Raw genomic sequence first — 25950 nt, 5'->3', positions numbered from 1 at the left:
TCATCAGTCTGCCTTCCTGTTTCCTTCAGTCCAATCTCACATCTCAGCCTGTAGGAAGGAAGGCGAGGGGGGAGTCAAGATGACCACCAAATTGTAAGCCTGAGTGACATGGTGGATGGTGCTGATGTTGACAGTTACACTCTGCTACCTCAGGCCTTGGTCCCTCCTATTCTCTCCCTGTGGCACATAACAGTTGAGTTGTACCACTTGGCTCAAATTTCATTTGTTGGGGTTAGTGTGTAGGTGCTGGGTGGTGTTGGTGGCCTGTAATATACAGGAGGCTAGAGTAGATAATCTTGAGGTCCCTTCTCACCTTAAACTCTGACCTCTGTTCTCTGTCTTTGAGAGATTATGACCTCTGTTTTGGCCACGTTGAGCTTGATATGATGAGTCATCCTAGGTCAGGAGTGGAGAAATATATTTGAGTTGTTGGAATTGGGATAGTGATGAATTCCATGAGAGTGGCAGGGTTGCTGAAGGATAGGTTGTGTGAGGAGAAGTAGGGGACCAAGAACAGAGCTCTGAGGGACTCTCATTAGAGGAGGTGGAGAGTGGGAAGCAGAATGTAAATTAGACAAGAGTGTGTGGTTTTAGATGTTTGTTTTCAATTGTTGTAATCTCCTGTGATGAAGATGATCATGTATTGAATACAGAACTACTCAAATGTAAGACTAGAAATGATTTCCATTGTATGAGAAAATAGACTGGTGCAGATTGAATATTTGAGGAATGCATGTCTTTGAGACATCAAACTAGGCGAGTCTAGTCACTTTTGGTTCAGCTGGTATGGTGAAATTTGCATAGTGAGTATAGTCTGCAGCTGAGTGGCTTTTATATCAGTGGTTCTAGTAAAGTCATTTCTGCAAATGATCATTATTTAAATGTTTAATCTTACAGGTTGTCAATTTTGCATGATGTTACAATTTTTAAAATTTACTTCAGAATTGTAGGTCACTTTTCTTTCCTTGTGTTCCACAAGCTAAAGTGAAATTTATTTTGAATAATTTGAAGAAAATGAGTTCTGTGGTGAGGTCACTGAAGGATAGGTTGTGTGAGGAGGATGGGACTAAGAACAGAGCCATGGTAGCCAATAGGTGGCTGAGTCTGGGAACTGAACCTCATTCCCTAGCCTGACTACTCAAAGCATGCTCATTAGGCTATTGGACTGAGCCTTCTGTTTACATGCATGTCTTATATAGAAATACTTTTCATGTGTGGAAAAAACCTATACAATTTTTAGGCTTTCACTGAGTGCTCGTAATTTTTCTGCTGAATTATTAGCTATTTAAATGAGTAAAATCAGTAGTGGAAATCACATTTGTCTTACTTTTGCACCAAGTTTTCTGTTTTTCTTTAATGAAAATGCAGAGAGTTGCTGCTGTCTTATTAACTTGCAGTCTGCATGCTTATCTTCTTTGTTCTTTGTTAAATATGAGCTGGCATGTGTTAGACTGCGTTAGTGTTCACTCTTAGGGACTTCAGTGGTTTCTAAATTTGGCATTGCTAAACCGGTGCCCTGTTTGCTTGAATGAATTGGGGCTCCTATTTTTAGCAACAAAAGGGAATTGAAATAGCAATTTTCTTTCCATGTAATAGATCCCCAAGAGGAATACTGATGCAAGCTCTGTCATTCCATATTCTCCCCCTCCCCAAAAGCACTCAGACGAAAGGCAGCTGTCACGGTTTGCGGCAGTATTAATCTTTAATCAATCGAGTGTTTTCTGCATTCAGGTGTTCAGGGAAAAAAGGGTCACGAGGAGGATCTGCCTAGAATAACTAAGCACTCATGCATGGGCTGTGCAGTCAGAATTTGGTGGGTAACTAGGGAATAGACAGAGCAGCTAAAAATAGTGTTTGCTTCCAGTGTTTCTCCAGTCTATTTTTGATGCTTGATTTTGATAAGGTTGATTGGGTTCTTACTAAAAATAACTGTTCCTAGCAAGTTAAGGACAAAAAGTAGAATATTTTTAACCAACAGAGACTAAAGTACTTTCCTTGGCTGCAGATAATTTGGGAGCTAGGCATTGGTCAGTTGCCAGTGTTTTATATAATCTGTAATAATGAGACACTACTTAGTGCCAAGCAGGGATAGTCTTTATTCTTGCCAGCTTCTGTTCTCCCAAAGGGCTGGCATATTCTTGGTACAGCGTTCATATTATTCTGTAGCTGAAGACTCTTCAGATTCATCAGACATCTATGATATTGAAGTTCACACCCATGTTAAGCTTTCTACTGCTGTGATGTTCCTGTGAACTGCACTGCTGCAAAAGAAAAAAAACCTGTTTCTTTGTTTATTTTGTTTGGTGCTGAAACCTGCTTTAGCTCAGGCACTTGTGAAATAACATATAACCTGGTTTGCACCTAGTTTTAATTGAATGATGTAGGTCTTTAAAAACAGTGATCTTACCATGACTAGCTCCTGCACATCGTGCAGAGCAGTGGCTATTCACAAATATAAATCTTTCCCTATGCACTGGAGACAGCTTCTACTGTAGCCACTTTGCTCTCATATTTCTCCCTCACCCCTGCGTTACATGACATGTCAAAGCCGTTCTTCACAGCAGTTGAGAACGCTGAGTACCACATTCAGTGGGTCTGAATTGCAGCCTGGATGTATGGCTGAGCTTTCATCTTTAGGTTCTGTTTCTGTTAGCTAAACTCCTTCCTTAGAGGTCCTGTTGTTTCTTCTTTGAGTGCTTGCTCATGTCGATTCCATTCTAGGTGTGCATGCGCCCACATATGTGGTTGTCGGAGATTTTTGCCTTAGCAGTATCCATAGGGTCAGCTGTGGCGCCCCCTTGAGCGCCGCACTCATGTGCCGATATGTCAGGCACTGCTGGCCCTATGCCCTCTCAGTTCCTTCTTACTGCCCATGGTGGTTGGGCTAGCGGTTTTGTCTTTTCTGACTTTGAGCCTTAGGGCCTTGTAAATAGTTTATAGTAGTTGGTGTTAAGTAGTTGCTAAGTGTAGTTAGAAGTTAGAGTCCCATTGGGGACTTTGCCCCAGGTGGGGCATGCCCCGGTCTCCGGGATTTAATCCTGCTCGGACTGCAACAGGCCCATGCCTGTTAGTGACCCCCACAGCAGTTGCCTCAAATGCTTGGCGGAATCACATGTGAAGGACAAGTGTTGTATCTGTAAAAGCTTTTGACCCAGGACCCAGAAAGAGCACAATATCCATTTGAGGGCTCTCCTCATGAGGGCTGCGCTCCAACAGGCTTCTGAGCCGTCCCAGCTGGACTCTGCCCATAGTATCTCGGTCTCGGTGCGTAGCGCATCCCCAGCACCGTTCTCCGTTGCGGGTGCCCAGAAAGAAGACCAAGAAACACGGCTCCCTGGCACTGGGCAAGAAAGGCCATGGGTATCTGGCAAAGGACCCAGTTCGGGCCACCCGCCCACACTGGAGCCACATATATGTGCCTCCCCAGTGGGGGCCCTTAGCCCCCCAGAGGATCCACTGCTGACTCCTGGGAGCGGTAGGGAACCCAGACTTGTGGCGGAATCAACGCCTTCCCAGGCTCTCCTGGCGCCTAGAGAGCAGAGGCCTCTACCAGTGCTGCAGGAAGCAGCAAAGGCTCCCTATGAGGGCAAGCCAGCCACCAAGACCCCCCAGAGGGCAGCTGAGCACCGCCGATCTCCTGAGCTGAGGCAGCGCTCTCCAACTCTGCGCCACAGATCTCCAGCTTCGCAGCCCAGATCCTCAGGGGCTCGCCCTAGATCACCGGCACCGCATTCAGTCTCACTGCATTCAATTCACCCTTTCTCCAGTTGTCTTCTCAGCGCAGGTCCCGGTCACCTGCTCCGTGGGAATGATCTCCATCGCAGTACTGGTTCTCCCGGTCCTCCTATTCGAAGCGTTGGTCTCCAGCAGCACCGGTCAGCTGACAAACACAGGCATCGACGGCTCCACTGTGGTCGCCAGAAAGGGTTTCCTCTGGCACAGAAAGGCAGTTTAGCCTGTTGCCAAGCATCACTGGCGCGACTGGGTACCGGAGACAGCGTCGACTTCTACAGCATCGCTTTGGCAGCACGGCCAGCGGCCAGCACAGTGGCCCTATTGGAGTGCGTGGGGCATGCTTGTGATGCCGATGCCCCCTTCACACCACTCACTGGCCACTGCCTCGGAGTAACAGTTGTCGGCACTGGGCTTAGTGCAGGAAACGCGTTTGGAGGTTGGGGTAGAGGAGTCAGTGCCCACCCCAAAACTCCTCTCCACTGGCTATATAATCATTGTCTTCATCCCCGGATGAGGTGGTGGAAGGACCCTCAAGGGCCAGCCCACCAGATGATTTTAAAGAACACCTGGCCCTGCTTTGACGGGTGGCTGACGACTTGGGCCTAGAGGTAGAGGAGATGGCTGAGCCGACGGAAACCTTGTTCAACATGCTCTCAGCCTCTACCCCTGCCTGTGTTGCACTACCAGTGCATGATGGGGTCCTGAAAATTGCCAAGGCCCTCTGGCAAACCCCATCCCTCCCACCTCCAAAAGGGCCGAAAAGAAGTACTTTGTCCCAGCCAAAGGGTTTGAGAACCTATATACCCGCCCACATCCAGGTTCACTGGTCATCTCTGCGGCAACGAAAAGGACAAGCAGGGCAAACCAGTTCAACTCCGAAAAATAAAGTGGCTAAAAGACTGGACCTTTTGGGGAGGCAAATTTATTCGACAGCCAGCCTGTTATTTTGGGTGGCAAACCACCAGGTTCTCTTGGGCAGATCCATAAGTAAAAATTGTGACTACCTCCGTAAGTTCAAGGAGTCCCTCCCACAAGCTCTGGCCCAGGAATTTGGCAGCCTGGTGGAGGAGGGTACCACGGCAGCAAAGTGCTCTCTTCAAATGGCATGGGACGTGGCTGACTCGGCAGCTAGGGTGGTCGTATCCGCGATGGTCATGAGGCGCAGCTCCTGGCTTCAGATTGCTGGCCTCTCCCAAGAAATGCAGACCTCAATCCAGGATCTCCCATTTGATGGCAATCGACTCTTTGTGGAGCACATGGACATGAGGCTGCATGGGTTGAAGGGCACTCAGGGCACCCTTTGCTCGCTGGGTATGCATATGCCGCAGGCTGCAAGGAAGCAGTTCCGGCCGCCCTTGCCGCCAAGGCCTTGGCAGCCTCAACGGGGGACTGCAAGGAGAAGGGTTAGAGATGCGAGCTTTAGTCATCGCTGCTCTTCCTCCTCCTGCTCACCCACATAGCCCGGTCCAGCAAAGCATCCAGGGGGCCAGAAATACTCATTTTGAGGGTGGGATGTCGCTTTCGAGCGTAGTCATCTCCCCGGATTCATCTGGTTCTTTCCTCAACTATCTCCCCTCCCTACTGTTCGGCTTGGTCGCGGGTCACCTTGGACCTCTGGGTGCTAGAGATAGTATCTCGGGTCTATACCCTGCAATTCTCGGCGCGCCCCCCCCCTTTCCTGTTCCTCTTCAGGGGGTCTTTTCATGAGCAACTCCTTGTTCAGGAGGTCGAGAACCTACTGCACTTGGGGGTGGTGGAGGAGGTCCCTCGGGACATGGAAGGAAAGGGGTTCTACTCCCACTACTTCCTAATCCTGAAAGCAAAAGGGGGCCTCAGACCAATTCTAGACCTGTGACGCCTCAACAAGTCTGTCTCATGAAGTTGAAGTTTCGCATGGTCTCCCTGGCCTCCATCATTCCCTCTCTGGATCCGGGAGACTGGTAAGCCGCCCTCGACTTGAAGGATGCTTATTTCCATATTTCAAGGACACAGACGTTTCCTCAGTTTCATAGTGGGCGGGTGCCGTTTCCAGTTCACGGCTCTGCCCTTCATCTTCTCCTTGGCCCCAAGGGTGTTCACAAAATGTATGGCACCAGTGACCGCTTACCTGAGACATCGAGGAGTCCAGATCTTCCCGTATCTTGACAATTGGCTCATGAAGGGCAGATCTCTGGAACAAGTGCAGAAGGAGCCTCAATCTGGTGCACTCCACCTGCCGTGACCTGGGCCTGTTGATACGTGACAAAAAATCCACCTTAAGGCCAGTGCAATGGATAGAGTTCATTGGAGCGGTCCTCGACTCCATGCGAGCCAGAGCCTTCCTTCCAGAGGTGCATTTTCAGGCCATGTCAGACCTGATCTCCCATGTGAGGAACCACCCGCTCACCACGGCTCGCATCTGCCTGCTGATGTTGGGCCACATGGCCGCACATACATACATGGTCAGTCATGCTCGGCTCCATCTCTGACCTCTGCAAGCATGGCTGGCATCGATCTACATTCCCAAAAGACACGACATAGACCAGGTAGTCAGGGTGCCGGATCACATCCAGTCATCCCTGGCTTGGTGGTTGGATCCCGGTTCGGTGCTGGAGGGAGTTCCTTTCACATTCCCGTTGCTGACCCTGGTGTCTGATGCTTCGGACCTGGGCTGGGGAGCCCACCTGGGAGAGCTGAGCACCCAGGGCCGCTGGTTGCAGGACGATCAGGCCCTCCATATCAACGTCAGGGAGCTCAAAGCGGGTCGCCTGGCTTCCCAGGCTTTTTTGCCCCACCTGAAGGGCAAGGTGGTGCAGGTCCTGACGGACAATACCACCGTGATATATTACATCAACAGGCAGGGCAGAGCCAGGTCATTGGCCCTTTGCCAGGAAGCTCTCCGCTTTTGGGACTTTTGTGTGTGACATGCCATTTATCTGGTAGCCGTGCACCTGCCTGGGACCAGGAATGTATTAGCAGATCGCCTCAGCAGGACCTTCCCATTTTGCCACGAGTGGTCGCTCCATCTGGAGGTGGTGAGTACAATCTTCCAGAGGTGGGGAACTCCCCAGGTGGACTTGTTTGCGTCCAGGCAGAACAGGAAACGGCACGTGTTCCCTTCGATCCGGGGGATGGACTGGGGCTCCCTGTCAGATGCGTTTCTCCTGTAGTCAGGGGCCCTGATGTATGCCTTCCTGCCAGTGCTGTTGATTCATAGAGTCCTCATGAAGATCAAACAGGACAGGGCGAAGATTATCTTGATTGCCCCCACATGGCCTCACCAGCACTGGGTCGGCATGCTGCTGGACCTTTTGGTAGCTACCTCCTTGGCCGGATCTGCTGTCCCAGAACCAAGGCAGTCTTCTGCACCTGAACCTGGCAGTGCTACACTTGACAGCATGGCTACTGCATGGCAAAATGTGGATGAACGGGAATGCTTGGCCAGGGTTCATCAGGTCTTATTGGGTAGCAGAAAACCCTCCACCATAGTGACTTACTTGGCCAAGTGGAAAAGGTTCATGTGCTGGGCCTCGGAATGACGTATCCGGGCTGAGCAGGCCTCGCTGCAGGAGATCCTGGATTATCTTCTGCACCTTAAACTCCCAGGTTTGTCCTGGTCTTCAATTTTTGTATGTCTGTATTGTTACAGACATACTTGCTGACAGGTATTTTGAAATAAATTACCAGAATAATTGAGACTGGCATGATTATGTAGTGTTATTTTGACAAATAAAATTTGCAGAATATCTGATTTTTTTGGTGCAGAATTCCCCCCCAGGAGTAGTCCTGGTCCTATGTCACTAGTCCCAGAGATCCTGCAGCCTTTGGGTCACTGAGTGGTTTCCTTGGAGTGGTCTCCTCCCCTAATTCACTGAATCTGACACTAACCCAGGTTTCTAAGAAAAGTTTGAATGTGTTTTTAATGTCTATGATTTTAAACACTTTCTATGTAGCTGTGAATAAAAAATTTCAACTTTCATTTCAAATGTCATTTCTAGCTAGTTTCTGCTCCGTTCCAAACTTGTTTAAAACATTTTCCCAGGAAAAGAATAAGTTTACAGAATCTTACCATGCCCCTAGATTTCTCTCTTTAATATGGGAGACTTAGTAAAGGGGGGCAGTCCCAGTAAAACAGCAGCATTAGTGATTATTTCAGACTTACTCCAGACTGCTGTGCTGTTAAATGATGTGGTTCTGTTGGAGATCTCAGACTGGAAGAGAGAAAAGTTAATTCCAGGCCTTGGTGTGGAGACCACCTGATTATGAGAGGGAAATCTTTGTGTCTTGTACCAGATGGAGTGATAAATGACAGGAGGGAATTTGTGAGATACAGAAAAGACAGAAAGAGGCTTGTCTTGCCCAAAAATCTTTTAGAACAACTCAAATTTCTACGGAGTGAAAAAGTCTACTTTACTACTCCTAGGAATGGAGCAATGTAAGATCTGTAATCAGGTAGCTGCATAGTGAGAAGACGATGCCAGGTGTTGCCTTAAGTGCTGTCTGTTCCTGTGGTATTTGTGGTGGTGCATTTAAGGATTGTGTTTGTGCAAGCCACATTTTGCTAGGGCTCTGGCTCTAATTTTTTTAACTTTCAAGTCTTTCACACTCATGCCATTTTCTTCTATTAATAAATTGCTACTTATATCAGCCATTGTATGCAGCTGCTCACTTACAACCTCCACTTGTCTACCATATTGAACAGTATGGTTGATTAGGAAGAGGAGACTGAGGAGGTAGCAAGGAATGGAGAGGCATGCATAATGGGGCTGCATTTCTCTCCAGCTAAAGCAAGATGTGGGATTATAGGCTAAAACTCACCCACACCTTTTTGTACTATCCTTAGTAACAATAATGGCTGTGCCCATCTCATCAAACTGTGTCCTCTAGTTGTTCTGTGTGGGTGTCCTCCACCCGACTGTGCTCACCGGGGCCAGTTCATGGAAGTGATTCTGTGATTTGGAGCAGAGATCTTCTCTAGGCTAGTTGCTCACAGCTGTTGGGATGAGTTTCATGTCCAACATGCAAATCTGCACTCATCCCAACTACACAGATGAGGCCAGCCTGACATGAGCTAGACTACGTGCTGGGGATGTTGCTCAGCACTTAGTCTAGCTCATCAGGGTAGCACTGAACTTGGAATTGTTATCCTTGGCCCTGTGGTAGCTCACATCGAGCACCTTGATCTTTTCTCTACAGTATTGTTTGGTTTGGTTGATTCCCACAATCAGCCAACCGTTTCCGAGCCATCTTGTAATACTGTTGGGCAGCCCTCTTCTGGATCCTGGCTTTGTTATTGGCATACAGCCAGGCGACTTTGTTCTGATATACTGAATGTTGGGCATTCTCACTGCTGTATCTGTCCAGAGATGACTGAAGCAAGCAGTGTGGGTCCAAAGATACTGAGTAGAACCATATATAGGTAGGAGACAGCACAGATTGCAGATAGGACACAGGATTGGTGCCAGGGGGGCTTTTGGAAAAGATTGGTGAATCATCAATTGTTGTGGTTGATCATGACCATGTGTATTCACTGCAGATGCCTCAAGTTCGCTTGTCTTGCTTTTTGTTAACTCGTGTTTTGCCGTGTACCTCAGAGTGGTGACTGCTGGGTGTGGCATGGTTATGGCATGACTGAAGAGTGTTCGTGTCTGAACAAAGTGCGTTAACAAGAAAACTTGTGATTGAGTTAAATCTCTACTGAAGACAGAGCCACACAGAATACAAGACTGTGTAAGGACCCATCCTACTGCAGTTTGATGATTTGGTGCTTCTGCCACTGCTTTGCTCATGCTGTATGCTCTTCAGATGATATATATAGAATTGCGCATGCGCGCGCGCACACACAACTACATTAAAAGAATGTTAAGGTAGGAAAGTCAAATACTCACAAGTTAGGAAATGCCAGAATTAAGACTTCCTTCGTATCCTTAATTTGGCTCACTTGTTGGTGTAGATAGATATTGTTAGGCTATGTCTACACTACAGACCTTACAGCGGTACAGCTGCACCGCAGCACAGCTATACTGCTGCAGCTGCGCTGCTGTAAGGTCTCCTGTGTAGCTGCTCTATGCCCGTGGGAGAGAGCTCTCCTGCCAGCATAATGAAACCACCGCCAATGAGTGTTGGTAGCTTTGTCAGGAGGAGATGCTCTCGTGCCGACATAGCACTGTCCACGCCAGCGCTTTTGTCAATGGAACTTTTATGTCGGTCAGGGGAATGGTTTTTTCCACACCTCTGACAAAAGTTTTGCCGACAAAAGTGCTAGTGTAGACAAAGCCTTTGTCTTCAATTACATGATCATATGCTACTTGTTCACAGGACCCCTTCCTCATTCAGTGCATAAGATTGATAATGCTCACAGCATCTCAGTATTTTGCTTGCTCTTCATTGTTCAATGTGTTGCTCTAGACCTTGTTTAATGCATGCTATTCATCGTGTTTTTGTCCAGAAATTCTTCCTTGGGGTGGCCCGTGAACAGGTTAGTATTTTGGGGAGCCATCCTAGTACCAATGGCTGTTCCCATGGTTTAGACAAAGTGTTTATTGTTGAATGCAAAATTGTTATGGGTGAGGGTAAAATGGATGTTTGGCAATGGTTTTGGGTTGGATAGCTGATTGTTGTCAATTGTCCTGTAGATATTTGAGGCAGGCAGGGATGCCGTCATTGAGAGAGCTGTTGGGGTATAGGGAGGTGACATCCATGCTGGCAAGGATGGAGTTCTGGGGAGGTTGTTAATGTTGCAGAGTTTTTGGAGGAAGTCAGCTGTATCCTCAAGGAAGCTGGTCTGTGTAGTGAATGCTTTGAGGATGATTTCTGCGAGTCCTGGTATTTCTTCAGTAAGAGTGGCCTGGGTTCCCTTGTTTGTGTATCTTAGGAAGCATCTAGAAGGGCCCTGTGGGGGGGTTTATGGGGGATGAGGTTGTAGGGTATCTCCTGGTTTTGTTTGGCGAAGGATTTGATGATATCCTTACACTCCTGTGTGAATTGTGGGGGGGAGGGGAGAGGGCGTCTTTGAGTTTTTTTATAGTAGGCAGCATGGGAGAGCTGTTGAAAGGACTTGTTAATGTAGTCGTTATGGTTGAGAACTATGATGGCCCCACTTTTTCTACTGGTTTGATCATTATCCAGTGGTTGGATTTCAGGAACTGTATAGCTCTCCCCTTGGCAGTGGAGAGATTGTGATGAATGTGATGTTTAAGAACTTCACCATCAATTTTTTTTCCTGAGGCAATTGATGTAATGATCAAATGTGTGATTTTTGTTGCTATGGAACTTATTGCTGTAGTATTGGAGTGCTTCCCAAACATAGTGAATTTATTTTCACATCACCCTGTGAGATGGGTGGGAATTAGTCCAATCATACAGATGTGAAACTGAAGCAGAGAGATTATGGCCATCAATACCTACTAATTTTGGGTGCCTAACTTGGACACCAAGGACCTGATTTTGCATATTGTACTTACATGTTTTCCCAGAAAGCTCTGCTCTAGGAATTAGTTTGGTGGAAGTTCTATGGCCTGGGTTATATACGTAGTCAGACTAGATGATCACAATGATCCCTTCTGACCTTGGAATCTGTGAAACGTTATAAAGCAATTTGTATTCAAAACACAGCTTCCACTGATTGCCGTTTCAGCTGTGAGTGCTCAGCATTTCTGCAAATCAGACCCTAGGGTATCAAGTTCTGTACCCAGAAAATGAGGAATACAGAATTAGTGTCCACCTGTGGAAAAGTTTGGTTTAAATAACTTGCCTAGCATCATATAGGCATTCTGTAGCAAAGGCAAGGATAGAATCAGGTTCTCCAGGACAGCATTCAATTGCCATATTCGTACGACTCTTCTTTCTCTTCATGCAGTACTCTCCCTCATTCACACTACATACCTTCCAACTTCTGTAACAAATGAAGCAGGGATCCTACAGACAACTCTCCTTAACTATACAACATAAATTTATCTCCATAGGAGATCCATCCTGTGCAGTTAATGTGGAAAAAATAGCATGTGATCATGTAATTTAGACACTATCATAGTGTGTATGCACAGGGGGTAGAAATAAGGTTGCACCTCAATTCTGGCTTTTTCTAACTTTTGAGTGTTTGACTTGACTTAATGTTCTTTTAAAGTATCTTTTGTATGTGTAGCATGATAGATTTTTAAAAAAGCAAACTGAAAAAATAAATTCTGTTATGTGGCATCATATCAACACCCACATGGTTCATCAGCAGGCTTGGAACCTTTAGATCCACCACACACACATCTGCTACTTGAACTAACAAAGTAACATAGCATTAGTACCTTGTCATTCTCTGTATAGAGCATTGGAGGGGAATGACACCGTTTGCTAGTGGGTTTCACAGATATTTGCTAACAGAAGAATGGTGAGTCTCGGGAATGTTGGGTTCCATTCCAGGGAGGGAAGCGAGAGACCCTTCTGCCTGTTCTCTTCTCCTTCTCCTCTCCCTGCCCGCCCTGAAGCATGACTCTTTCTGCACCATTCTCCTCCAACCTATCCCAATCCTGGCTTCTCCCTACCCCAGGCTTGTAACTAGTACCATTCTTCTTCGAGTGCTTGCTCATGTCCATTCCATGTTAGGTGTGTGTGCAACTGCTGTAGGAAACCTATGCTGATCAGTGACCCCACACCAGTTTAAGGTGTTTAGGGGAGTCTTTCATTAGCGACAGGTGTCACGTCTGCAAGAGCTTTAAGCCTCACACTAAGAAAGAGCAGAACATCCGACTTAAAGTGCTCCTTATGGAGTCGGCATCAGCACCCGAGCAGCCGAGATCGGACTCCACACCCAGCACTACGGCTTTGGTGTGGAGCGCCCTGCTGGTGCCATTGTCCGACAGGCTAAAATCCACCTCCCCAGCACTGGCCAGTAAGAAGAGGAAATCCAGGAGAGGTCGGTTTCCTCCTCGCAAGGGCAAGCAGAGGGCAGGAGCTGAGCCTAGACCCATGAAGGGTGGCTCAGCGCCTCCAAGTGGGAGTCGGACCCCAGCTTCTGTTAAGCAGGTCAGCCCATCCCGGGATGAGCCGACCACCCCGGACAGCGGCACGGGAGTCCAGCACCTGGCGATGCCGTCGACCCCGGAGGCCCTGCAGGCGGCGCAGGACATCTTGTCCCTCCTGGTGCTGCCCATACCAGCGACGGCAGCTCCCAAATCCAGGGATAAGCCTGCCTGTGGACCATTCCCTTGGTCCCCATCAGTGTGGCTCTGCTCGCCACCTCAAGGAGCGTCCTGTCAGCGGTCACCTGCAAAGAGCCACCACGCCTTGGACGTAGGGCTGCCTACCAGTCGGAGCCCTCGGCGCCGGTCTACAGATTCCGGTCATTGCTCTGCAGGCTAGAAGTGTTGGTCGCTGGTAGGTGTAGACCTACTGAGGCATGCTCAACCCTGGTACTAGGAGCATCATAGCCTCTCTCCTTCAGTTCGACACTGCTCCAGCGAAAGCCTCCGTCGGGACTCTTGGTACTGTTCACCGACCGACATAAGTTGCCGTACCAGCGTCGGTGCTCAACATTGTGGTGTCGGTCACGCTGTTGCTCCCGCTCCATGGATCGGCACCGGTCAGGAAGTGTTCGGCATAGATCGCAGGGGTACCATCGCGGATTTGCTGAACGCCAATGCCGGTCACTGGGATCTCGGTGTGGTGGGTCGTCACCCATGTACAGATCACTTTCAGAGCATGGTGGTGGACACTGCTGGGACTGAGACACTTGGTTGGCCGCAGTACGGTCCCGGTCTCTGGAGCATGGCCCTTCATCCCAGGGCTCAGAGTTGGATCAAGAACCCCTGCAGGCGGATCAAGGTCCCCCATTGGTGGCACTGGTCCTCCCTGCGGCACCGGCAGGACTATCGTGGCCTCGGGGTCAATGGCCAAGGCCATGGCACCTTGCCACCATGCGAGGCTCCTACAGCTGTTGCGCACACACCTAACAGATTTACCCCCCCCCCCAAGGGCATAAATCTGTGGCAGGAGTCTCTGAAAAGCCCTCTGCCATGGTCTCCTGCCTGCCTGAGACGGAGGCCACTGTGCTTGGGACCCCCCCATTTACAACAGACGGGGAAGAAGGTACTGCCAAGCAGGTCACAGAGGTGGTGGCACCTGCTGCACCTACATCCTCTTCCTCATTCCCTGATCAAGCCATCCTTGGGCCCCCACCTAAGGTCCCCAAGGACAATGACAAAGCTCATCAGGAGCTTTTGAGGAGGGTAGCCTCGAACCTCGGGCTAGAAACTGAGGAGCCCTCGGACACCCTTGGCAGACCCTGCTAGTCATATTGCTAGTTCATGAGGGGATGGCCAAAATTACCAAAGCCTTCTGGCAGACCCCCTCATTGCTACCCCCAATTTCCAAGCGGGCGGAGTGCAAATACTATGTGCCCGCAAGAAGGTATGAGTACCTCTATACCCACCTTGCCCCAAACTTGTTAGTAGTGTCTGCAGTCACCGTGCAGGAAAGGCAGGGACATCCGGGGGCTGCTCCCAAAAATAAAGAGGCGAAGAAGCCGGACCTTTTTGGGAGAGAGGTTTATTCGTCATCAAGCCTACAGCTGAGGGTGGCAAACCATTAGGCCCTATTGGACATTATGATTTTAGTATTTGGCAATCGATGGCCAAATTTGTTGACTCCCTCCAGGAGGACTCCGGGAAAGCGTTCCAGGCTATCCTGGAAGAGGGGCAGGGAGTGGCAAGGACAGCACTGCAGGCAGCTTTGGACATGGCTGATTCTGCGGTGCAAACCATGGCTTCAGCCATAGTAATGAGAAGGGTGGCGTGGCTGCAGTCCTCGGGCTTGTTGGTGAAGGTCCAACAGTCTATCCAGGACTTCCTCTAAGATGGCCAAGCCCTGTTTGCAGAGAAAACAGACGATAAGCTGCACAGGCTAAAGGACTCACGTACCAGACTCAAGACCCTGGGCCTGTACACTCCGGGGCAGCAAAGAAAGAAGTTTAAGCCGCAGCCTCCCCATCAGCAACGTAGCCAGCCTAGGTAGGAGCCATTCCAGAAGAAGGGCAAGGGCAACAAATGCCATCAGGGCCAGCAGCCCTCTACCTTGACGCAGGCTGGCTCTTCCCGCTCCCAGCAGGGGTCTAAGCGGGCATTTTGAGGGTGCGCCCGAGGGCAACATTCCAGCCGCTGTCCTGGATTCTGCCCCCCTCCATTTCTCCAACTGTCGTTCTTTCTTCCTCCCAGCCTGGGCGTCTAACTCTGGACTGTTAGGTCCTCAGTACTGTGACGTAGGGCTATACCCTCCCTCTCCGTCCCTCTTCAGGGGCTCCTCTTATGAGAATCTACTGTATCAGAAGGTGCAGTGCCTGCTGCAGGCGGAGGCTGTGGAAGAAGTCCCCCTAGACCTCAAGGGCAAGGGGTTCTACTCCCGTTACTTTCTGATTCCAAAGGGGGCCTAAGGCCCATCCTGGACCTGTGAAACCTCAACAAGTATCTCAAGAGGTTGAAGTTCCACATGGTCTCCCTGGCCTCCATCATCCTTTCCCTGGGTCTGGGAGACTGGTTTGCTGCCCTTGACTTGAAGGGCGTACTTTCATATAGCAATCTTTTAAGGATACCGACGCTTCCTCCGCTTCACGATGGGATCCGTGCACTACCAGTTCACGGTGCTCCCCTTCAGCCTGGCAACGGCACCGAGGGTGTTTACAAAATGCATGTCGGTAGTGGCAGCTTACCTCAGGCATCGGGGTATCCTGATCTACCCATACCTCGATGACTGGCTGGCCAAGGGTCACTCCAGGTCCCAGGTCCAGGATGCCACTGTAATGGTGCTGACCATGTGCAGGACACTAGGCCTGTTAATAAACGAGGAAAAATCAACATTAGTCTCTGTACAAAGGAAAGAGTTTATCGGGGCGGTCCTTGACTCCACCAGGCCGAAGGCGTTTCTGCCACACGACAGGTTCCCAACAATAAGGGATCTCATCGCTGGAGTCTCCGCATTTCCTCTCACAACGGCCAGGGTCTGCCTATGGCTGCTGGGCCACATGGTGGTGTGCAAGTACATCGTCCACCATGCGAGGCTCCGGATGCGACCCCCTCCAGCAGTGGCCGGCAACGGTCTATGCCCCGTCCAGGGATCACCTGGACAAGGTTGTCACCATCCCACCGGAGGTACTCACCGTGTTGCAGTGGTGGACCAACCCCAGAACAGTCCTCGATGGATCCCGTTCAACAGCCCTTGACCTTCGGTGTCTCTGATATTGGATGCCTTGGACCTTGGCTGGGGAGCGCACCTTGGCGCGATGTGGACACAACGAACATGGTTGGCAGAGGAGATGACGTTGCATATAAATGTCAAAGACCTCAGGGCGGTTCGCCTAGCCTCCAGGGTTTTTCTTCTGCAATTATCCGGCCGAGTGGTTCGAGTGTTGATGGACAACACGGCCTCTGTTTTCCATCAACAAGCAAGGGAGAGCGCGCTAGTCGGCCCTCTGTCAAGAGGAATTCCACCTATGGGATTTCTGCATCCAGCATGTGATCCACCTGGAGGCCTATCACCTTCCCGGCATCAGGAACACACTAGCAGATTGCCTCAGCAGGTCCTTTTTTTCTCACCACAAGTGGTCGCTCCACTCAGAAGTGGTCCAGATGCTCTTTCAAAGGTGGGGAACTTCCCGAGTAGACGTGTTCGCCACCAGGCAGAACAGGAAATGTAGTCATCAGTTTTGCTCCCTGCAAGGGGCAAGGGGACTCTCTCAGATGCCTTTCTCCTGTCCTGGTCAGGAGATCTGATGTACGCATTCCCGCCCATCCCACTCGTCAGCAGAGTCCTGTTGAAAATCTTGAGGGACAAGGCTCGAGTCATTATGGTTGCCCCAGCGTGGTAGTGCCAGCATTGGTTCGGCACGCTGTTGGATCTGCCAGAACCCCCTCCTCCCCCATGGCCACTGCCTGGACCTTCTCTTGCAAGACCACAGTCACCTCCTGCACCCCAACCTCGCCTGCCTCCACCTCATGGCATGGATGCTGCATGGTTGAACCAGGAGGAGCAAGCCTGCTCCAGAGAGGTGCAGCAGGTCCTTTTGGAAAGTAGAAAATCCTCCACTAGAGCAACTTACCTAGCGAAGTGGACGAGGTTCTCCCACTGGGCATCCGAGCTTAGTGTCTCCCTGACACGCTCTTCTCTGCAGTCAATCTTGGAATACCTGCTCCTCCTGAAGAATCAGGGCCTGACCCTCTCTTCTATCAAGGTTCATCTAGCTGCCATCTCGGCTTTTCATCTGCCGATCCAGGGTTGGCAGTGTTTTCGCACGAGATGTCCATCAGGTTCCTGAAAGGCCTCGAAAGGCTCTTCCCTCCTGTTAGGGATTCTGTTCCACAATGGGACCTCAATCTGGTTCTCTCTAGACTCACGGGTTCGTCCTTTGAAGCCTTGGGCTCTTGTTCCCCTTCCTACCTATTGTGGAAAGTTGCCTTCCTTGCGGCAGTGATGTCAGCTAGATGAGTGTTGGAGATTAAAGTCCTGACCTCGGAACTGCCATATATGGTCTTCTACAAAGACAAGGTACAGTTGTGACTTCATCCAGCCTTCCTGCCGAAGGTAGTCTTCCTTCCATATCAAGCAAGACCTCTTCCTCCCGGTGTTCCGTCCTAAGCTGCACAAGACCAATGAGAGGCAGCTACACACACTGGACGTCCGATGTGCCTTGGCATTTTACCTGGAGTGTACCAAACCCTTTTGCAGGTCGACGCAGCTCTTCATCGCAACAGCGGACAGGATGAAGGGTCTTCTGGTGTCCTCTCAGAGGATCTCCTACTGGATCACTTCCTGCATCCGGACCTGTTATGAGTTGGCGCAGGTCCAACCACCACCTCTGGTGAAGGCCCTCTCGACGAGAGCGCAAGTGTCCTCAGAGGCCTTCCTGGCGCACATCCCCACGCAGGACATTTGCAGAGCCGTGACGTGGTCTTTGGTTCTCATGTTCAAGGCACACTATGCCATCACCCAGCAGGCCAGAGATGACGCTGGGTTCAGCACAGCTATGTTACAAGCTACATGTCCATGAACTCTTACCCGCCTCCATTGGTACTGCTTGGGAGTCACCTAACATGGAATGGACATGAGCAAGCACTCAAAGAAGAGAAGTTACCTTTTCAGTAACTGGTGTTCTTCGAGAGGTGTTGCTCATGTCCATTCCATGACCCGCCCTCCTTCCCCATTGTCGGAGTTCCAGCAAGAAGGAACTGAGGGTGAGGGTGGGAGGGGAGTGGCGCTCCTTATGCCACGGCATATGCGTGCCACTCCAGAGCGCACCAGAGTCGGTCCCCTGCGGATACCACTGAAGGAAAATCTTTCAGCACCTGTGCATGTGGCAAGCACACACACCTAACATGGAATGGACATGAGCAACACATCTCAAAGAACACCAGTTATGGAAACAGGTAACTGTCTTTTCTCCTTGCATAGCCAGTCCTAGTGTCCATGCCTCAGGCTTCTCATCCCTCTCCATTCTCCTTGCCTATCCAGTCTCCCTCTCCCCTTCCCAGTTCCTTATCCAAGTCTTCTACCCCACACCCAGTGTCTTTGCTCAACCAATCTCAGTTCTCTCTGTATCTGGCTCTTTGCTAAACCCATCTCCCTTCCCTTAACTCTTTTCTCCCTCACACTTGTCCTCTGTCTCCCGTCTTTGTCTGATCTCCGTGTTCCCCTCCTCTCTCCACCTCTTCTCATCTGTGTCTCAGTCCAGTCCCCTTGTCCAACCAGTCCCCATAATTCCCAGTCACAGTTTCTCTTTTCATTTCAGCGTGCTCTTTGTCCCAAGTTAATTCTTTCCCTCCCTTCCCAGTCCAGCTCTTGTCCCTTCTATGCTCGAGTCAGGTGGCTTCCTCCTCCACACTGCTTGGGCACCAGTGGGAAAGGTCCAGAGGCAGATTAAGGTTTCCCTGGGCCTGAGCAAATGGGGGGGCCCCTCGCCATCCCTTCCGCCTGCAGTCCCGCCCCCATTCTGCCCATTTCCTGCGACCCCGCCCCTGTTCCACCCAGGGTCCGTCCCCCCCCCCATTCCACCCGCCCCACAACCCGTTTGCTCTTTTCTGCTCCTGCTTGGCTTAATTTGGGTGGATTTTCACAAATTTCAAATCCATGATCCAAAGCATAAGCAAGAAAGTCACCAGAATTTTAACGTTGTAGAACAGCATATTTTTTCCCTAGTCTCATTCTCAGAAATGACTGCACTGTTTTGGCTGAAACGTCAATAAATTCAACTTGAGACAGACACCCAGCTTGGGAAATTTCAGCCCAAATGGTTAGTTTGGCAAAATTATGAGCAACTGATAAGGCTTCTTAAAAAGGGCAGTGTCAGGCAACCTTAATAGGCAGTGCTACCAGCCCTGTCTATTGTGCGGTTGACTGGCCAGTGCTGTCTGCAGGCCCCATTTAGTGTATCAATTGTTTTCTCCATTTGTTTCAGACTAGTATAATTTAAGGCCAACTATTGTGACAGTTAACTATCTTCCCATGTTCTAAAGGGCAGTTAATTCCTTAATGGGTATTTGTGGTGTAACGTGGTTCTCTGTCACTTGTGATTAACACAGGCAGGTTAATTTAAGTCTATGTATAACAGAAATTGTGCTGCTTCATATAGGTGGAACTATCCTTTACATTCTCTACATCCTCCCTCAGGGAAAATCCTGCAAAAGCTCACACCTCTGCACACGAACATCATGATCTTTTAATTTTACTTAAAGATGCCCACATATGCAGGGAAATTTGGAAAAATAAGTTAAGACTTCAGGAATATTAAAACATTAGAATATTAAAACATGATATTCCTGGTGCTATTGCTTAGAATGACCACTTAATTCTGTATTACTTGCAGGGCATTAAATAAAAAGCTATGTAGTATGTATTGTTCCCCAGCAACACTGCTAGGGAATAGAATTGGACAAATAATGGATTTTTGCATTTGCTGGGAATTCCAAAAAAAAAAAAAAAAAAATTATTTCAGGTCAAACTGAAAAGGGCATTTTTTGAAATTTTTGGTGAATCAAAAAGTTGAAAACCGTTTCAGGCAGGTTGAAACAACTGACTCAATTTTTTGTTTTGATTTCATGCATTTTGACAAAAGCAAAAGAGGACTGGAATCACAAAAATAGCTGAGGAGGAGGAGGAGGCTTTCTCCTATATGACGTTGAGCCCAGTGGTTAGAAAACTCACCCGTGGAACTGGGAGATCCCAGTTCAATCCTCCCTCTGCTTGATGGAGAAAAGGGATTTAAACAGCTGAGTGCCCGAACCACTTGACTGTGGGGGTATTCTGGTCTGGGGCTCTCTCTCTCCCCTATTGTAGTTGTTCTACATTTATAAATAATTAGTCTTTGGAGCAGGGACTTGAATTTGGGCCTCCCACAACTTAGGTGAGTGCACTAATAACCAGGCTTATAGAGTCATTCTCACTCTTTTCCTTTCCCAGTGACTGTTCATTGTCATTCATAATGGCAATTCATAGGCTTGTTTACAGTTGAAACACTACAGCAGCACAGCTGTAGAGTTGACACTCCACAGTGAAAGCATAGTTAATCCACCTCCCTGAGAGGCAGTAGCTAGGTCAATGGAAGAATTCTGTCGACCTAGCATTGTCTACAGTGAGGGTTCGTTCAGCTTAACTACGTTGCGCAGTGACATAGCTGGGTTGACTTAAGGCTTGTCTACAGTGGCAATTTACAACGCTGCAACTCTCTCACTCGGGTGTGAAAAAACACCCTGCTGAGTGCAGCAAGTTTCAGTGTTGTAAAGCGCCAGTGTAAACAATGCACCAGTGTTGGGATCCGCACTCCCAGTGATGGTAGCTATGCCTCTCGTTGAGGTTATTTTTTTAGAGTGCTCGGAGAGCTCTCTCCCAGCGCTGCCCTGCAACCACACAAGCCACATTAAAGTGCTGCCGCTGCAACGCTTTAGCGTTGCCAGTGTAGACTAGCCCTTAACTTTTGAGTGTATAACTGGCCATAGTCTTTCAAGAGTGGGAATGAAAATGTCAGCACCCATTCCTCAAGGCTTTGGGCTGGTCTCTGCCAGGAGCTTACATCGGCATAGCTACATCTCTCGGGTGTGAAAAATTCACAACACCCCCCTCCCCCTCCGGAGAAACGTAGTTATGCCGCACTAGCTCCTGGGGTAGACAGTGCTAGATTGATGGGAAATTTCTTCCTGACCTACATAGTGCTTCTCAGGGAGGTGGATTGCCTACCTCCTCTCGGTATAGGTGGTGTCTACACTGAAGCACTACAGTGGCACAGCTGCAGCACTGTAGCTATACCAATATAACAGTTTGTGTGACAAACCCTGACTCTTCATACTCGCAATCACCTTGCTTTATTCTGAGACATATCTACTCTAGAAAGGGTTTGCTTATATAGCTATGCCAGCAAACCCTCCTAGTAGAGATGCAGCTTTGCTGGTATAGCTTAGTTCCTCCACCAAAATAAGCTGTATCAGCAACAGAATCTTTTATGGTGGTATAGCTGCATCAGTGTGACTTCCCCCCATTCCCAAACAAAATAGCTGTGCTGGCAAAACTATTAGTGTGAACCAGGCTACAGTCTCTGCACTAATTCAGTCTCTATGCTTTTGCCATCAGAATGGTCCAGTAGTACTCTGGATCCTGCTGGTAATAGACGGAGGCTGGACTAGTGGTAGTGCTTCCAATTTTGGAGTAGAGCTTGGGACCCCTGTTCCCAAGAAGAACTTCTATGAGCTTGAGAGTAGGTCTGGGAACAAAATACACTTAATGAGGGTAAACAGAAATTTTGCCTGGGAGAGTGGACTGAGTTGTTCTTAGAGCACCTGTCTCCTTCCCTTCAGGGGGTTGAGGAACAAAGGAGCAGAGTGGCTTGAAGAACACTGCTCCTGAACTGCTTGCTCTTTTTGAGGGGGATGGGAGGGGAAGATGAAGAACTGGAGAGGAGCAGGAAAACAATGGCTCAGGTGTCATTTCTCTCAAGAGGAGGAATCAGAAATGCACAGCAACTGTAGTTCTTGTAGTTCCAGCGTGCTGCAAAAAAAGGGGGGGAGCTTTGGGGACTTGGGAGCGGAGCCCAAAATATATTAACTGGATTGGGGGGATGTCAGAATTGAGTTATACCTGGGGAGGGAGGGGGGGGAAACTCTGTGCGATTTGGGGGGAAATTTGATTTATTGATGGAGTGAAGCTATAACAATGTGCATTAAGTACGTGTGGCCTTACACAGGGCGTGGCTCAAGCCCTGGTTGGAAACACTGGAGCCAGCATAACTTTCTTTTGGAAGGATGTGATTTTTTTGTAGCACTTTTCTTTTTAGTGATGGTCAACCCTGGGCCAACTTAACAATCAAACTTGAATTCTGGAGGGCACTGTATCTAGCTTCCGTTGGCGCCAGACATAGGCTCTTGGTGAAGCAGGACCTGAAGGAGTGGGGAAACTGTTCTTGCTATCTGTGCCTCACCTTAAGTCCCACATCTTCTGTTTGTTATGTTGAAAGTGGCTGCTGTCACACACAATCTTATTTTATGATTAATAAGCAATAGGAGCAAACAAAATCATGTAAATGTCCTTGGTAATAAAGAACAAGTGAAGAACTGTGTGTGTATCCTTGCACTATACTGAATCGAACATTTTATTCATGAAGTGCTATGGATACTTAACAAAATATGTAGGAAGACTAAGTCCCTGCCTTGAGGAGCATGCAGTCGCAACCCAGTTAAGACGCTGATAGCATTGAAAGACAAACCAATAACGGTTTTTATGGAGGAATTTCAAGTTGAGAGCTTGCTAGTCCAGAGTGAAACTTTTTAAGGAAGAAGAGGAGACAAGTCATGAAGCTGTGGATAGGAGGAGAAAATGTAATGAGCCAGTTTTCCATTAAGAAATGGCTGCTCTTTCAAATACTTCACTAATTTATAATGTGGAAAATGGCCCACAAACATTCTTCAAGTCAGGTTAGTCCAGAAGAGGGTCAAATTTTTGGGAGAACGGTATTTATGCAGTTTTTCTCTTGTTTTGGTCTTGTTTAGCATATTATTTTGTTGGAGCAGTAATGAATTGTATGATAATACATAATGTAAGACTTAAAGCAGAGCTTGCTTTAGCCCTTGAACTTAGGGGACAGGGTCATTTTGCAGAACTGTAATGCATCTGGCAAAACACATCACTTTTTTTTTGTTTTTGGTTTGTTGCAAGCAAACTGTGTTCCTGTGAACCTGTTGCTCAGAAAAAAAAAAAGAAATGGACACTTTAAACCAGCTCCCAGTTCAGTCCCACTAAGAGCAGCCCAGCTGCTTATGCATTAATGGTCATGAATGAAACTTCAGGAGAAGTGGTGTCTTCTGTTTGAGTATGTTACTAGCACTTTTGCCTAATGTTGCTTCAAAGGAAAATCATTGCTGCCCAGCCATGATACTCTGCAACACCTGAGAGGCAGCTTGGGCAGATTTTAATTGAACTGAAAGTTAAATAGGAAATTGGATTAAGGCTCCCAATTCAGTTTAATGCAATAAGCTTTATAGGAACAGTTACCTGAGACCCATCTAGTGACAGGGATGAGCAGTGACAGCGCAAAGAAACCTGTAGTTCTCATGTGAATTTAAGGATAACAACATCTGTCATCTAGCCAAATCCCAAATGGGTTGCAGGGGTAAATTAGGGGAGGCAGGTGAGTGGAAGCTGAACAAGTGAGAAGAATATTTAAGGGTAGGTCTTCACTAACAACGTGGCTGTGTAGTTGCGGCACCAGCGCTGGGCGAGAGCTCTCCGAGCATTGTAAAAAACCCACCCCCATTAGGGTGGTAGCTACCAGTGCTGGGAGCACGGCTCCTAGCGCTGGTGCACTATGTACACTGCCACTTTAGAGCGCTGAAACTTGCATTGCTCGGGTGTTTTTTTTTTGCACCCATGAGCAAGAAGATTTCAGCGCTGTAAAGTGGCAGTGTAGACAAGGCCTAAGTGTAGTTAAGTGGGCTGGCTGGCAGGGAAGAGTTGAGGAAGAAGGAGATGCTGAATATGCATACTTAGCTGGATGGAGAAGGGGCTAACAGGTGGTAGGCAAAGTAGTGAAAATGATAGAGGAGCTGCTCTTTCTCTTTTTTTGAGAAAACAGTGGGTAGCAGTGTGAATGGAGTTTTGGAATCCCCTCTCAAAAGTGGCCATGATGTACCAAGATTTAGTTCCTCATGGCCCTATAGTAGGTAAGGGTCCCAGAAAGACTTATGAGGGTCCAATACAGAGGACCTAGTCATCGTTTGCCAGACTTGCCACTAGAGGGATCAGAAAATGGGATTCTTTTTCTTTTGAACACTTTGGCTTTTGTTGAAATGTTCAGAATATGAAAAACAATTTTTTTGTTGCTGAAAACTAGAAAGCTTTTGAGGAAAACACACATACCTCAAAAATTTTCACTGAGTCAAAAATCCAATTTTCCATGGGGGAAAAATATTTCATAAGAATTTGTCTGTCCATACTTTCCACTGATAAATCTACACTTCCTGGACTCTAGGGTGTGGGAAATGAGGGGATGGGATCACAGAGGAAATGAATATGTGAGTGGAAATTAGTTCTAAACGGTCTTGTGCTGACTTGTGCCTTGTCCACCATGAGTCTGGATGTACTTTCATCAGTTCCGTACAGACCTCTGGCCATTTTAATCTCACTGTTTTAAATAAAACTAAATTGAGAGGTGTTTGATATTCACAATTTAACTTTTACAATTGAAAGTGGGAGTTGAAAGTCACCATTTAGGCCATAAAGGGCAATCTGGGTCTCCAAACGTGGATTATGGAGTTAGAAGAGGGAGTGTCGGTTTTCAAAAAGCTTTTTTAATAATGAAGAAGAACTGGAATCAGGTACCATGTGAGGATGTAACCTGGTGAGCTGCTTAGTCGGAAGGGGTGCTCCAATAGCCTACTAATGACCACGTTGTTATGAGTTATTACTGTAAAGATAGCTAATATTTAATTTCCCCCCCTCTTTCCCCCTGTTACAGTGGTCACAGGAGCTACTGATGGAATTGGAAAAGCCTATGCAGAAGAGGTAAGCCTTTTTATTCCTTTAGAATGATCAGAACTGATATGGACTCTATCCGGACTCAGTGAAAGTGAAATAGTATAGTGCCATCCTGTCTCACGCAAATGCACACTAATTCTGTCATAGATCAGTGTTACCTGAAATGCCCCCACTTGTATTTTAGACTCAAATGCAGAATATGGAGTACAAATATCAGATACCTATATACTGTTACATGCACTCTTTCTTGGCTTTTGGGCTAGCCAGAGAATCTGGACTGCAGTAGAACAAATAAAGGAATCTAATATAGCTGATTAGGTAACAGTTAATTTTGTTATAAACTGTGTTTTTGTTGAACTATAAAGAAATAATTTAGTTTATTTGAGTTAAACATGGGTTTAAGAGCCTGTATTCTAATTCCCAAGTTCTGCCACTGACTTTGCTCTGTGGAGTTGGGAAAATTACACAACCCCTGCCTCAGTTTCCCTATCTATAAATGTAAATATTCACCTACCTCAGAGCAGAGTTGTTGAAGATCCTTTGTAAGTGTCTTTGTGGTGGGGCAGTAAAGTACCATGTACTCACTCTGGTACTCAGTTTTATTTTTCCTTCATCTCTAGATGAATTTTAAATCATAATTTCTATATCTGACTTTCTCTGTTACCAGTCAATATATATTTTGTAGTATTTGACCCAAGTTTCATCTTTTCTTAAGGGTGATGCTGGCTAGTGATCTATTGCACAGTTGTGATTGAACTGCTCTGTATCTCTTTTGTTTCTTTCAGCTAGCAAAGCATGGAATGAATGTGGCTCTTATCAGCAGATCTCAAGAAAAACTAGAACAGGTTGCCAGTGAAATAAGTATGTGATAAACTCTTTTACATTTCAAAATTAACACATGAAAGCTAAAATACAGCTCCTTTGGCCTCTCCAATTCCACATGAAGACAATTTTATAATCATTAATAGATAGTTTTAAAATATTCTATAAACCTTAATTTTACATTCTTAATAATCTTAGATCACTGTTACATAACACTTAAAAAACTTCATGAATATGGTAAAAAGAGAAGTGCCTAACTGATCAAATTTGTACAATTCTCATTTCCAAGAGCAATTGGGGGTTAATTCTAGAATGGGATACCGTCAAAACTGTGCCTTTTCTCCTGGAATTCAAAACAATCCTAAACATATCTCCTTATGCTAATCACAAATTGCAGTCCCTCCCTCTGGTTTTTCAAATAAA

General features: G+C 47.7%; 1 protein-coding gene across 1 annotated transcript in view; it reads left to right on the top strand.

Annotated features, from left to right (window-relative positions):
* The window catches only part of HSD17B12 (hydroxysteroid 17-beta dehydrogenase 12), a 160122-nt gene that overhangs the window by 53690 nt on the left and 80482 nt on the right, over positions 1 to 25950 (top strand). The window contains exons 2-3 of the mRNA XM_065404110.1: positions 24686 to 24732; positions 25491 to 25566. Coding sequence (XP_065260182.1) covers positions 24686 to 24732; positions 25491 to 25566 — 123 coding nt within the window. The remainder of the gene's footprint in view (positions 1 to 24685; positions 24733 to 25490; positions 25567 to 25950) is intronic.

This window comes from Emys orbicularis, chromosome 4 (assembly GCF_028017835.1).
Source record: "Emys orbicularis isolate rEmyOrb1 chromosome 4, rEmyOrb1.hap1, whole genome shotgun sequence".
Lineage (NCBI taxonomy): Eukaryota > Metazoa > Chordata > Testudines > Emydidae > Emys > Emys orbicularis.
Note: the sequence above shows the minus strand (reverse complement) of the source record. Positions and strands in the feature narration are given on the sequence as shown.